At 39.2% G+C, this 12,658-nt stretch overlaps 1 protein-coding gene across 2 annotated transcripts in view; it reads left to right on the top strand.

The window, feature by feature from the left end:
* Positions 1 to 9,864, top strand: part of SERINC5 (serine incorporator 5) — a 44,493-nt gene extending 34,629 nt beyond the window's left edge. The window contains exons 10-12 of one of the 2 annotated variants that reach the window (XM_083703618.1): positions 1,787 to 1,826; positions 4,845 to 4,992; positions 5,818 to 9,864. In XM_083703618.1, coding sequence (XP_083559744.1) covers positions 1,787 to 1,826; positions 4,845 to 4,992; positions 5,818 to 5,965 — 336 coding nt within the window. In that variant the 3' untranslated portion in view covers positions 5,966 to 9,864. The remainder of the gene's footprint in view (positions 1 to 1,786; positions 1,827 to 4,844; positions 4,993 to 5,817) is intronic. The other variant, XM_083703619.1, reaches the window with a different exon arrangement.
* Positions 9,865 to 12,658: the final 2,794 nt, after the last annotated feature.

Below are 12,658 nucleotides of genomic sequence, written 5' to 3'. Positions count from 1 at the left end.
CAGAAACTTGATTCATTACATAGTTCATAGGATTTATGCACTAGTTCATTTTTAATGTGTGGCATGTTACACTGGAATGACCTGTGGAGCAGCAATTAATGTATTTTTTAAAATGGAATAATCTGAAGTGACAAAACTGGTCCAGTGTTCATTGTGGCGAGGTCAAGTCTATACAGTAGCTGGTCCACAATGTCACATTATAGCATAGTTTTTAACACAAGTAGTGTGCTGGTGCACATTGCTCAAATGTTCCCGAGTTACTCCTCCCCTACTAACCCTTTCCTGCACTGGGCAGGCTGGTTACATGTGAACTAGCACTTAGGGTTTGTTTCCCTCAAACAAGCCATGATTGGAAAGCTGAAGTTTGCTTTAAAATAAACTGTGGTTTAATGTGACTTGTGAACCAGTTCAGCATGCTAGATGTTCCCAGTGTAGATCAAATATGTTTGGAGTGACCAACTTCCTCTGATCCTTATTAAACATTTAATGCAAAAATCTCAGGTTGGTTGTGCTAATAGAAGTTCTGAATGCATTTAAAGTTAGAATAGTTTCAGATGGCAGCCAAAGTACAGTACTTCAAAGAAATGACAGCTCCTTGTGTGGGGCTTTGGCAGAAATGTAGCTGGCTTAGTTCTTGCCATCGCTATGCTGGCAGTTTTGTTCTAGCTAGTTCGTTTGGACTAGCAACAGCCTGAAATGTTGGCCATGTGATTTAGCACGCCTGTCACTTGCAAGCAGCACTGTCAGGGAGCGCTCTTAAGTGTGTTGATTCTCCTTTTGCTGAGTGAGAGACAACACAGATGGATTCTGTCTGGGACAAGAGTCCAAGCTGCATGGGAGAGCTCTGAACTGCTGTACTAAAGTGGAGCATAATAGAATTACTTTTAGATCATTTGCTCTTAAAGAATGCTACAAGAACCATTGCATAGTAACATAAAGAAAAGGGTAGCAGCAGGCAGCTTATTGTGCGCTTCATTCTTCCCCATGACAGAAGGGCTTTTGTTTCCTGATTAGAAATGTAAACATAATTCTTCAGCTGCATCTGTTAAATAGGAAGTCTTTCTTGCATCTAAACTATAGACTGTTACCCACATTATGGAGAGCTCTTGGCATGCATGGCAACATTGCTAATTGGATCTCTCAAGAATTTGCAAGCCTTGAATGTCTGATAAATCTAACCATATATGTTGCCGTCTTAGACAACTGGAAGGCAAAAACTAGAGCAATTATCAAAAGTGTTTTAAATTTTAAATTGAAACGGTTATGGAAGCAATGCACAGAATTGAATTCCTACCTCAATAGCATTCATTGAAAGTATTTTGCCTGTGCCTGTGTCAGACTTAAGCATTCAACCATGTGGTCAAAGGAATTTTTTTTTTTATGTAGGTTAATGGCAAATAAAGCAACATTCCTGTGCTGCCTGGAAAAATAATAATTTGTTTATAATATCGCAATGTGGTGCTTTTTGCATTTTTAAAGAATTGTGTTTCTCAGTGTACCTCTTTTACCCAATCTCAGGAGAAATCCAAAATACCCTCTCACTATTTCATTATACTGTGTTACTTTCAAAAATCTGTGCATTTATCATAACATTTGTATGTGCAATTTTTTCCCTATATGAATTCTTGGTTTCCTGCCATCACCATTACTGAAGTCTTGCTAAATATAAAGTAGTCTAAATTTATTTTTTGTTGCTTTTATTGAAAGCCCCTCATGTTTCTGCATGTTTAATTGTTTCTGTCCTGGTAAATGTAGCTTTCTCTTGTTTTCTGTATTTATGGTATAGGTGGCTCGCTGCTGTTTCTGCTGTACTCCTGCTGAAGATGGTAGGAATTCATTCTTTCATGCAACTCTACTTCCATAGTGATACATACAGTGGTACCTCGGGTTAAGTACTTAATTTGTTCCGGAGGACCGTACATAACCTGAAACTGTTCTTAACCTGAAGCACCACTTTAGCTAATGGGGCCTCCTGCTGCTGCCACACCGCCGGAGCACAATTTTTGTTCTCATCCTGAAGCAAAGTTCTTAACCCGAGGTCTATTTCTGGGTTAGCGGAGTCTGTAACCTGAAGCGTATGTAACCTGAAGCGTATGTAACCCGAGGTACCACTGTACTACCTTGAAAAAGGGAGTGGGCTGCTTGTGTTTGTAGACCACTTCTTACCTTTTTGTGTGGTGTTTCTTTTTTTTTTTTTTACATTGGAATGGACATTTCTCCCTAACTAGCGCATGCTTTCTCTTGCGAGGTGGAGGGATGCAAGAATAGATAGGAAAGCTGTGGGGGCAGGGCATCCATTTCTCCGCCCCTTTTTGATGCATAGAGACTGTTCAGTAAGAGGTAGTCAAAGTGTTTTCCCTGACGCATTCTGAGAACTTTCTGCACTTAGTAAATGGCAACAGCCAAACGATCCTTGGAATAGGAAGAGAGAGGTTGTGTGTGATTTGCCCAGTAAACCCAAGAATGCCAGCGATACAAATAGCTGTGTGACATGTTCTGCTCAGAGCTAAAGGCTGTTTACTCCAAATGTTGGCATAGGGCAACACTATAAGAAACCTTAAATGCATGTAAAACACTTGTAAAGCCAAAGACGCATAGATATTATGGAACACTTTCTATCGAAGTGCATTCCGTCTTCTCAAAGGGTGGGTTATTTTTATTTTACTTTTTAGATTTCGCTATGGTGTGTGGGGAAAGTAGTTATGTATAACTACAGGGAAGAGAGTCGTGCAACTTAAAATAACAGTTGCAACCACAGGGATGTTAATTACAGGCACTGCTTTTCAAAGAGAGAGAACATCTGTGGATGGAAAATGGCATAGTTCTTTTCTTGCTTATGTGTTGGTGTGGTGCATATAGTAAGAGATTCAACTCCTGTTTTGACTTGTTCTGTTCAAACCATACTCATTCTAACGTCGCTTGCACTGCTCCCAAATAGTTCTATCTCCCAGTGATTCATGCTGGAGAGTGGGAAGAGGACAAGCACATTACAGCTGCCCCATCCAGTTTTGTTGCGAGCTTCGCTTTTTTTGTTCTGCAATACTCATAGTGCGCAAGCTCTCCTGAATGGGGAACTATATATAGCATGTGATTGCGTAAAGTTTCATGACAGCTGCAGTAATTTAATTGTTTGGGAAATTCCCAACCTTGCCTTTCTGAGGAGCATGTACCGTATTTTTCGCTCTATAAGACACACCAGACTATAAAACGCACGTAGGTTTTGGAAGAGGAAAACAAGAAAAAAAAATATTCTGAATCCCAGAAGCCAGAACAGCAAGAGGGATCGCTGCGCAGCGAAAGCAGCAATCTCTCTTGCTGTTCTGGCTTCTGGGATAGCTGTGCAGCCTGCATTTGCTCCATAAGACACACACACATTTCCCCTTACTTTTTAGGAGGGAAAAAGTGAGTCTTATAGAGCAAAAAATACGGTAAGTTTGTAAGAAAAGGTTGCTTTTGTGGGCTGTGACTCATAGCTTTTGAGAGTCCCCGATAGGCACTCAAGTAGCAACAAGCCCCTCTCCCTACAGTTCCAGGCAATGGTTTCCAGAGGTCCAGATACTACAGTACAAAATGTGTGAAGAGCATCATTTTCCAAAGGGATTGCACTTGAATAAGTTGCAGGTTTTGCTGGCAGGGCAGGGCCTTACTCATATTGGGCCACAGAACAGAAATATTTTTTTCTGGCAAAAACTGTATTTCATACATATTCTATTCATTAACTGTGCTGTTTGCATGCATTCTCTTCTCTGAAATCTGTTCCCGAGTACCAACAGTAACTTACTATGCTGTGTTGAATCTGGGAAGATGAACTGAGTACCAGGCACTGGGAGCTCTTGTGACCATAAATTGACAAATAAATGCTTCAAGCAGAGAAAGGCAATAGCTCAGTGATAGAGCAAAGCATTTGCATGCAAAGGTTCCCAGATTCAGTTATTTTAGCTCCTCTAACAGACTGGCAAAGGCTTCGCCATTCTAGTGGAAGCCTCGCTTGGATCCTAGTTCCCTCTGCTTACAACTGCAGGTCTCCATTGTTCTCAGAATATGACATTGCCTCAAAATCATTTGATCTCCAGCCTGACAGCAGTGTGCCTGCTTAGCCTTCACATCAAGCTACAGACTTGGTTCTCTTTTTGCTCCCCTGCACTTTATGTCTCCTCTTCAGTCTGGGTTGTGCTTATTTCACCTGTCCAGAAGTTTGAAGTTCCTACATTCCACCTTCAGTAGGGAGCTTTAACCTCCATGAGAAGCACATGTCACACAACTGCAAGTTGCTTTGGAAAATCCACTAATGGGAGTTTTACCATTAGCTGAATGACGCTGTTGGATACAAGCCAATGTACTCTTCAGTTACGTTGTACAGCAATGAATATTGCAGAAGACAAAACAGACAAAATACACCAGTTACTCTCAGACAGGAAAACTGAGTCAACAGTAATAAACTCACACCTTTTGAGTTCATTTGAACCCAAAGCCCTGCCATAATAGAAAGATATTTAGTTTTATATCTTTTCATATCAGGAAGGAGCCAAACAAACATCCTCAGTCAGAACATTTCTTAAATTAAAATTCAACTTTTTCCCTTGGTTACATTCAGTACCTTGATTCTTCTTGGCCCACAATAACAAAGCCAGTGTCTTCCTTAGCAAAGTCCATATTAAATATAATTAATTTACCAAAGACTATTAATAAGTGCTTATGGAAAGCTTGTGTTTTTGTATGACCTGAAAGATGAGAGCTCTTCCTAAAATGGCATTCTGCTTGTTTTTCAAAGTAAATGAATGGTGTTGAAGATTTAGGCCTGAACCAAATCTTAACATTTTTCTTATATGTGTTTGGTTTCACAGCAGATGTTGAAGAGCCTATTGGCAGAAAGAGTGGCCAGAGAGTAATATATGATGAAAAGAAAGGGACTGTATACAGCTATGCTTATTTCCACTTTGTGTTCTTCCTGGCTTCTCTCTATGTGATGATGACGGTCACCCACTGGTTTCAGTAAGTCACATTCTTGGAGTAAATGGTTATAGCACTGAGTGGGTATGCTACCATAGTGGCTTGGTGCTAAACAGGACATTCCTGGCTAAATCTCAGCTTACCCACAAACCTACTTTGTCTTAGTCTCACCCCTCTGATTCCCTGCCGTATGGGGCTAATAATACTGGCCTGTCTTACAAGGCTGTTGTGAAGATTAATATGTAATTGAGTAATATATATGCAGCACTTGAAATCCACAATATAAATTATAACCATTGTTTTGTGTTATGTGTATTTAATATCCTGTCCTTGGTGAAGTTAGCTTGTCTTGATTTGAATGGTGATAAACTTAGCTTACATTTGAACATGTCAAAGCACTGTAACACGTGAATGAAACTGTTGAACTTCTAACAAAAATATGCAACTTATTAACATCAGTTTCATTTCCAGAAGACTGAAGATTAGCCAATGTGATGCAGATTAAAAATATATTAAGGGGCAGGAAATAAGTAAATTGCATGACCCACCAGTCTAATTTCTGGCCCTGTTAAATTGGTTAAATTATTAAGCATGAGTAAGAGTGCAATCCAATAACCTTTTCCTGAAGTAAACCCCATTGAATTCAGAACATTTCTGAGTAAATATCCATAGGGTTGCACTGTAGCTAGAATGATTAAACAAAGAATAATGAAACCTTGCAGAAGATGAAATTCTTTATTGAAATTGCACCTCACTTTTCTCAGCGTGGCTTCTGCAAAACAAAGTCCTGCCTTATCAGCCTTTTATAATATCAGCAAATGGGTTAGCAAACTCATTTACACCCATCTCTTATTTTTATCTTTCTAGTTATGAAAGTGCTGCAATTGAAAAATTCTTTGCTGGAACCTGGTCAATATTCTGGATTAAGATGGCTTCCTGTTGGGTGTGTGTCCTCCTCTACGTTTGGACTCTTCTGGCTCCTTTCTGCTGCCCAACTAGAGAATTCTCAGTGTGAAGCTATTTCTGGTACAAGTCCATCAGCTTAGGGAATGGCAAAATAAATCTGTGTACTAGCTATCCTAACCTTGATGTTTAGGATACTACATTAACTCTTATGAAATCACACATGTAGAGTCTGGTTTTGAAAACTTATTTACATTACGTGAATTAAGAGAGCCTGGAGAACAAGTTTAGTTAAAAGTGGCACCGCAGTCTGGAAGTCAAAAGTTGTGGATTCTCTTAAACATAATTGGTGATAAGACTGATGCTGACATGTTACAGTCCTCGCAGACATTGATCCCCACTTTTTTTGTTGACAAAGAAACCAAACCCGTAGATAAAATTACAAAATGGAACTTAAAACTTCACTGGGGTGAAGATGTTGTCAGGGGTGGGAACAACATCAGCTTGAGGGTTTCTTTTTCTGTATTAGATGCTCATAGTAAATTATTGGAAATGTAGATTGTGGGTGAAAAGGATTTGTGGGTATAGAAATATTTATTTATGCTATTAATGAAAGGCACCTTTATGAATCACTGGGTGACATGATCTAGAATCTGAAAACCTGACTGGGATGCAAGACACTGTAAAGGTTGGTGCAATTGAAAGTTGTTATGAGTCACTCTGGGAGTGAATGCATCTAATAAAATATTCAGAACAGAAGCAGTGAGCAACAAAATACAAATCTGCCTATAGCTAGCCTAGTAAGTCTGGAGAGTTTCCCTTTTTTTGCAGGGGTTGTTAAGAGTCTACAATGTGTAAACTTATTTAAAACTGTGATCTAATAGAGTTTGAGAAATCAGGTAAATACTTATATTGTAAAGTAGCCGTACCCTGAAAAATAATCGGGAATGTTAAGAATTTGTTTACAGCAGTTTCTTTTTTAAAAAAATAATCCATCACTTTTTTGATCCCTCATTTCATCCCTAAATACATTTTGATGTGATTATTTTATATCAATTATGGATAGAGGATTACAAGGAGACAAAGCAAATTTAACTCATTGTAATATCAGCGGTCTGACTTCTATTTCCCATGCATACCAAAGTCCGCTTAGTGAGTCTTTCTTTACTAGGATCAGAACTAACTTTTTGCAAGCCCTTATATGTGAGTGGAGGAATGTTGCAAGAGAAAACTATTGGGTCATAACTATTTAGTGCACAAAGCCTGAAATCCTATACACACTTACCTGGAAGTAAGAGCCATATAGTAAAATTGCGCTGTGTGCTATTTTAATCAATAATGAAAGGGCATGCATGCTTCACATATTAGCATATTGCTTTTTAGATTCCTTTTAATGTTAATGCATGCCAATGTCTCCGATGAAAATTAATGGCAATAATTTAAGTAGTAACATTCTGCTAACTGTGAAGCTAGCTGTGGTATCTCAACTGCCATGTTCCAGTAAGTTGTTTTGTTTAAAAAAGCAAATCAATGTAGTTCAATGGTTAAACCAAAAGGTGCATGAGTAGTGGTTGTGTGGCCCACCTAGGAAATGCTCTAATGCTTTGGCTATTGAATTAACTTGCAACAGCTGCTTTTGTTTAAGATTTCCTGATAATTGGAGATGGCAGCCATCTGTCATTGACAGAGGAGTGCTGCTTTTCAGAGTAATGAAGACTCCTTAAACTTCGATTCCAAGGTTTGAACCAACATATATGGTCACTTTTCCTGTTTTATCTTGCTTAATTAGTTAGTTACTCCCCCCCCCCCAGTAGTTTATGCAGGGCTTAGTGAATTCTATAGGGCTGGTTGGCATGCATATATAGAGAGCTGCATGTTACTAGGGCTTTGTTGATTGAGCATTCTGAAGCAGAAAGCACCAGCAAAATCCTAACGCAGCTTAATAGAAGAAATTGATCCAATCAGGGGAAGCTCAGTTTTCACCAGCCAGATCTTTGAGGCACCTGGTTTTACTGTAATGAATTCAGCTTCTGTGTTTAAAGCCATGGTGGCTAACCTGTTGGACTCTACCTCCCATGGGGACCAGCTGGCCTGGCCCACAGGCAGGGATGATTGGAGTTATGGTCTTGCAGGATCTGGAGGGCCAAAGGGTAGCAACCCTTGGTTTAAAGAGAGTGAAAACCTGCTTTGGAACACCAGTCTCCATGTTTCCTCAGATTACTTGAGAATGTGTTTTTCTCTAATCAAACAGAACAGCATTTGCTTTATCGAGCAAACCTTTTCTAATTGATGATACTTTAATTAAGTTCTGGACATTGGACCACTGTGAACCCCTAGATGTCATCAGTCTCTTTATATTAAATATTCTTGAAAAATTTATGGAGCCTCCATTCTCTCAAACCTTTGAGAGTGGTACACACAGTGGAAGAGTTTTAAGGCTTATTAGACAGCATAGTGTCTTGCCTTTTGAGTGTGCTTAAAAAGGCAGCTGGGATAAGCTCAGGAAGAGGAAATGGTGCTACTGTTTAAAAGTGACCTTTATCATCTCCAGGACTTGCTAGAATAATTCCTTGGAGACTTCACTAGCCTCTGTATTCTGATGTTTGGAGAGAGAGAGAAATGAACCCTTTAATGAAACAATAGCAAAGACAGATGTAAACTGCAAATGGCAAAGAGATGTAAAATGCTGGTGCTCAAATATGACCCTGAGAAAGGGAACTCCAGGGACCATTTAAAAATGTACTGAATTTCTTACACTACTGACGCCTTTCCTTACTTAATGTGTCTTTATACTTTATAATCTGAAGAACAGCACTCAAAATAAGAATGCTTCATGCATAAAGATGAGTCTAAAGGAGACACAATTATGTCCAATTGTTTACAACCCTTTTATTGTGCGATAACAGAGTTGGCATTGTTGGGTTATTTGTTTTTCTACGTGGCTTTTAAAGGCCTTAAATCCACTGACCTTACTAATAACCATGGCTAACAATGCAGCTCACACTATCCAGCATCTATTTGTGCTACTAAGTGCTTTATCACGAAATTATAACTGAGAAAAAATGTTATATATATATATATCTCCTGGATTCTCTTAAATCCTATTCAGTTGACTTTTCCTGTAAAACCAGTGTGTGATAACTCTCATAATTCACAAGTCATTTAAACAAGATTTGCAAAAATTACATTGTCAAATTTGAAATCTTTCTAGCATTGAAATGCCCACTTTAAAGAACTGTTTAGTTTGGGCTACAGCAGCACTCAGACCACCTGCTTTTGCCAAAGAATTCTCCTACAGAAATTAAGAATATTGTGAAAAGGTAGAGGAAAATCCATTAAATGTCCACAATAAACCTTATGTTTTATTTTACTGTGTGTGAAATAAACTATTAAATGTTTCTTGGCAGTGTTTGAAAGCAAAGAAAGTGTGGGGCACAATCTGCTGGGAAGATCTCTTGTACAAGCTGTTGACGTGAATGGCAGCTGTGCAGGAGCTCAGATTCCAGTCTGTACCCATTCATTTCAATAAGGCTTCCACACAAAACTTTCTGGTGGAGTTGTAACCAAGCAGCTCATGCTCTTTTCAAATGTACCACCAACTTTTAATATCCTAACTCTCTAAGTGTTCCTTTTATATATTTTTAACTGCAATGTTTTTTCATGTCAATTTTAAGGAATGAATTAAGAATAGAACATAATTCATAATGAGTTTTTTTAAATATTTTCAATTTTTACAAGTTTTTTTTTATACAATCTTGTTCTTTTTTCAATTTCGGGGAGGAGGGAGTTCATAATTGTAGCTCAAAGAGGTTACTGTTTGAGTCATGTAACTTGTAGCAGTTTTAAGACTATATGGATTTGTGGGGTTTTTAGTTGTTTGAGAGAAATCTTAAGTGTAAAACAAGCATTGTGAATGGTTTTTAAAGCATTTTGTTGGGTTTTCTAGGAATATTGAAAAAGTATTAAAGATGTAATTGTTTAACTGGCCAATAAAGTATCCTTTGTTTAAAATTGCAATGGAGTTTTTTTTTCTTTTAACGTCTCCTCCAGACTGTATGTATTTTATGGGACTCATACTGGAAATTTAGGTTTGAGCAAATGAAGTAGGTGAGAATGCTCTTACCCTGGCATAACAAACCCCCACCCATCTTCCCTCCCTCCTCCCCTTCTTTTCCCCCCCTCCCCCTAATGTCTCAACAAATGAAACGGATTTGTAAAAATGTTACATGGAAAAAATATGAGAGACATTACACTTACTTCTGTAAAACAAGAAAATCTTTAATAAAAAAAAACAAAAAAACCCTGACTTTTTGCAGGTTGGAATGTCCTGATACCTAGAAATCCACTTTGGACCATTTTTATCAGTTAGTTTAAAGCTGCTATACCATTTCAGCTTTCATTAAGTGGTCAATGAATTTATTTATTACATTTCTATACTGCCCTTCATCTGAACTTCACAAAGCAGTTTATAACATAAGCGTAGAAAAACATAATAACAAAACCAATAAGTTGCCCCAAATGGTACTGATGGTGCCCAGAAGACCCTGGCTCACTGAGAATGTCCCTCACTCAATCATTTTTCCTTGTTCAGTCCACTATCTAGGTGCTGTGTTTCATCAAATATTTTTTCCAGGCGTGTATCACCACATTGATGCTGTCTCTTAGAGGACTTACAGGGTGAGTGGATGGGGAACAAGATTCCAAAGCCTGCTCTTGGGTACGTTCAAAATTAAATAGCAATGGTTGTGCTAGCAGGAGAAGCTAATGCAACAAGGCTGTCCCTGCTACCCGCCTCCCCCATCTGCCTCCTCAGTTGGCTCTGGAAGGTTAGGAAGATCCTCAGAACAGCATTGAGTGGGTGGGAGGAGAAACGCTTGCTGCCTAAATGATTATATTCGTGTGCTGTTAAATTCCATTCCAAATACATAACACTGCATTCCCAGAGCAACCAGTCAGCCTCACACTGGCAAAAAGAATAATGCTGAAACCCAGGTTGAGACAATATGTTGATTCTATACTGTGCCAATTTTTTTTAAATCCCCATGATTAGATGCCTCGTTTTTCAAAAGCGTATATAATACATTTATTTTTTCCTATGTTCCCTGTGCTCCTTGGATAGCATTGTTGTTGTCATTTAGTCGTGTCCGACGTGTCCGACTCTTTGTGACGCCATGGACTTGAGCACACCAGACACTCCTGTCTTCCACTGCCTCCCGCAGTTTGGTCAGACTCATCCTGGTAGCTTCGAGAACACTGTCCAATCATCTCATCCTCTGTCGTCCCCTTCTCCTTGTGCCCTCCATCTTTCCCAACATCAGGGTCTTTTCCAGGGAGTCTTCTCTTCCCATGATGTGGCCAAAGTATTGGAGCCTCAGCTTCAGGATCTGTCCTTCCAGTGAGCACTCAGGGCTGGTTTCCTTAAGAATAGATCAGTTTGATCTTGCAGTCCACGGGACTCTCAAGAGTCTCCTCCAGCACCATAATTCAAAAGCATCAATTCTTCGGCGATCAGCCTTCTTTATGGTCCAGCTCTCACTTCCATACATCACTACTGGGAAAACCATAGCTTTAACTATATGGACCTTTGTTGGCAAGGTGATGTCTCTGCTTTTTAAGATGCACAGCTATATGCTCTTAAACTAGATACTTAGCTTTCTGACTCTCTTTATAGTAGTAAACGATGGATGACCTATAATTTATGCATATTTTTTTTTAATTATATGAGCGAGTTAATGTCAGCGAGGTACAATTTGGGATGGATTAAATGTTGTAACTACATACCTGCACCTCTGCTCACAAGGATGGGCGGGATCTTATGGTCTTCCAGATGTAGCATGGCTGGTAGATGAAATTGTTGTCCTTCAGAGATAATTAATTACAGGTTTCCCATCCCTGTTTCAGCTGTTGTGGGGGATTCTATGGATCGGGAAACACTGCCACCCTGCACTCCTTAGGGAAATGTAATAATACACACCCACCCGCCAAAAGGCAATATTCTTTTAAGAGTAGACCCATTGAAAATAATGGACTTAGCTAAGTTAGCTCCATGGATTTCAGTAGGTCTACAGTTATTCCACCAGGCTGCAGAGCAGAGGGAGAGAAAATGGAGGGCTCTGCTCAAGAGCTCTGTTGCCTTTGGCCCTCCTACAGCCCAGCAACAGCCATTCCCCCAGGCTACCCATTCAGCTGCCACCCCACCTGGTTGCTATCAGAGATGTAACTTTAAGGTGGAGTTTCCACACATCCAAGATTTCAAAGGCGGAAGTGACATTCAGAAGGCGGTGGTTCGGCCTGGATCTTCAGCAAGTCAACCAAGAAATCGCATCATTTTGGCACAACTACTTTTGGGTTCTCCTTAAAAAAACCTCAACAATTTCAGTGGTTTCCTCAACAAGCACAACTCTACTTTAAGTACAGGAGTCTTTTGGCTGAAAAGGGTGGGAGCAAAAGTGCTTTCTTCACATAATTATTTATTTAAAGTCCTGTAGTTAAAAAGGAAAGCAGGATTTTTTTTAAAAAAAATAATTGATAAAGTGTTTTTAAAAAATCTTCAGAAGTATACTAAATTTATGATAAAAAATATGTATTCAGCTATACATGCTGAATCTCAAAGCAGAGATTGCCACCTAGTGGACAACTAAACCCCATATGCTCAGAAATCCATCCCCTTCAAATCGTTGGAGAGTCTAAGAGATATTACAGTAAACAGCAGATGAGATGGTTAATTAACCATAGCTCAATAGTATAGATTTGCATGAAAAAAGTTCCCTGTGTCATCCCTGGCATTCCTGTCCCAAGCAGGACA

Source organism: Podarcis gaigeae (genome assembly GCF_964106915.1).
Source record: "Podarcis gaigeae genome assembly, chromosome: 11".
Lineage (NCBI taxonomy): Eukaryota > Metazoa > Chordata > Lepidosauria > Squamata > Lacertidae > Podarcis > Podarcis gaigeae.
The sequence above is the reverse complement of the archived record's forward strand: the minus strand, read 5'-3'. Positions and strand labels throughout refer to the sequence as shown.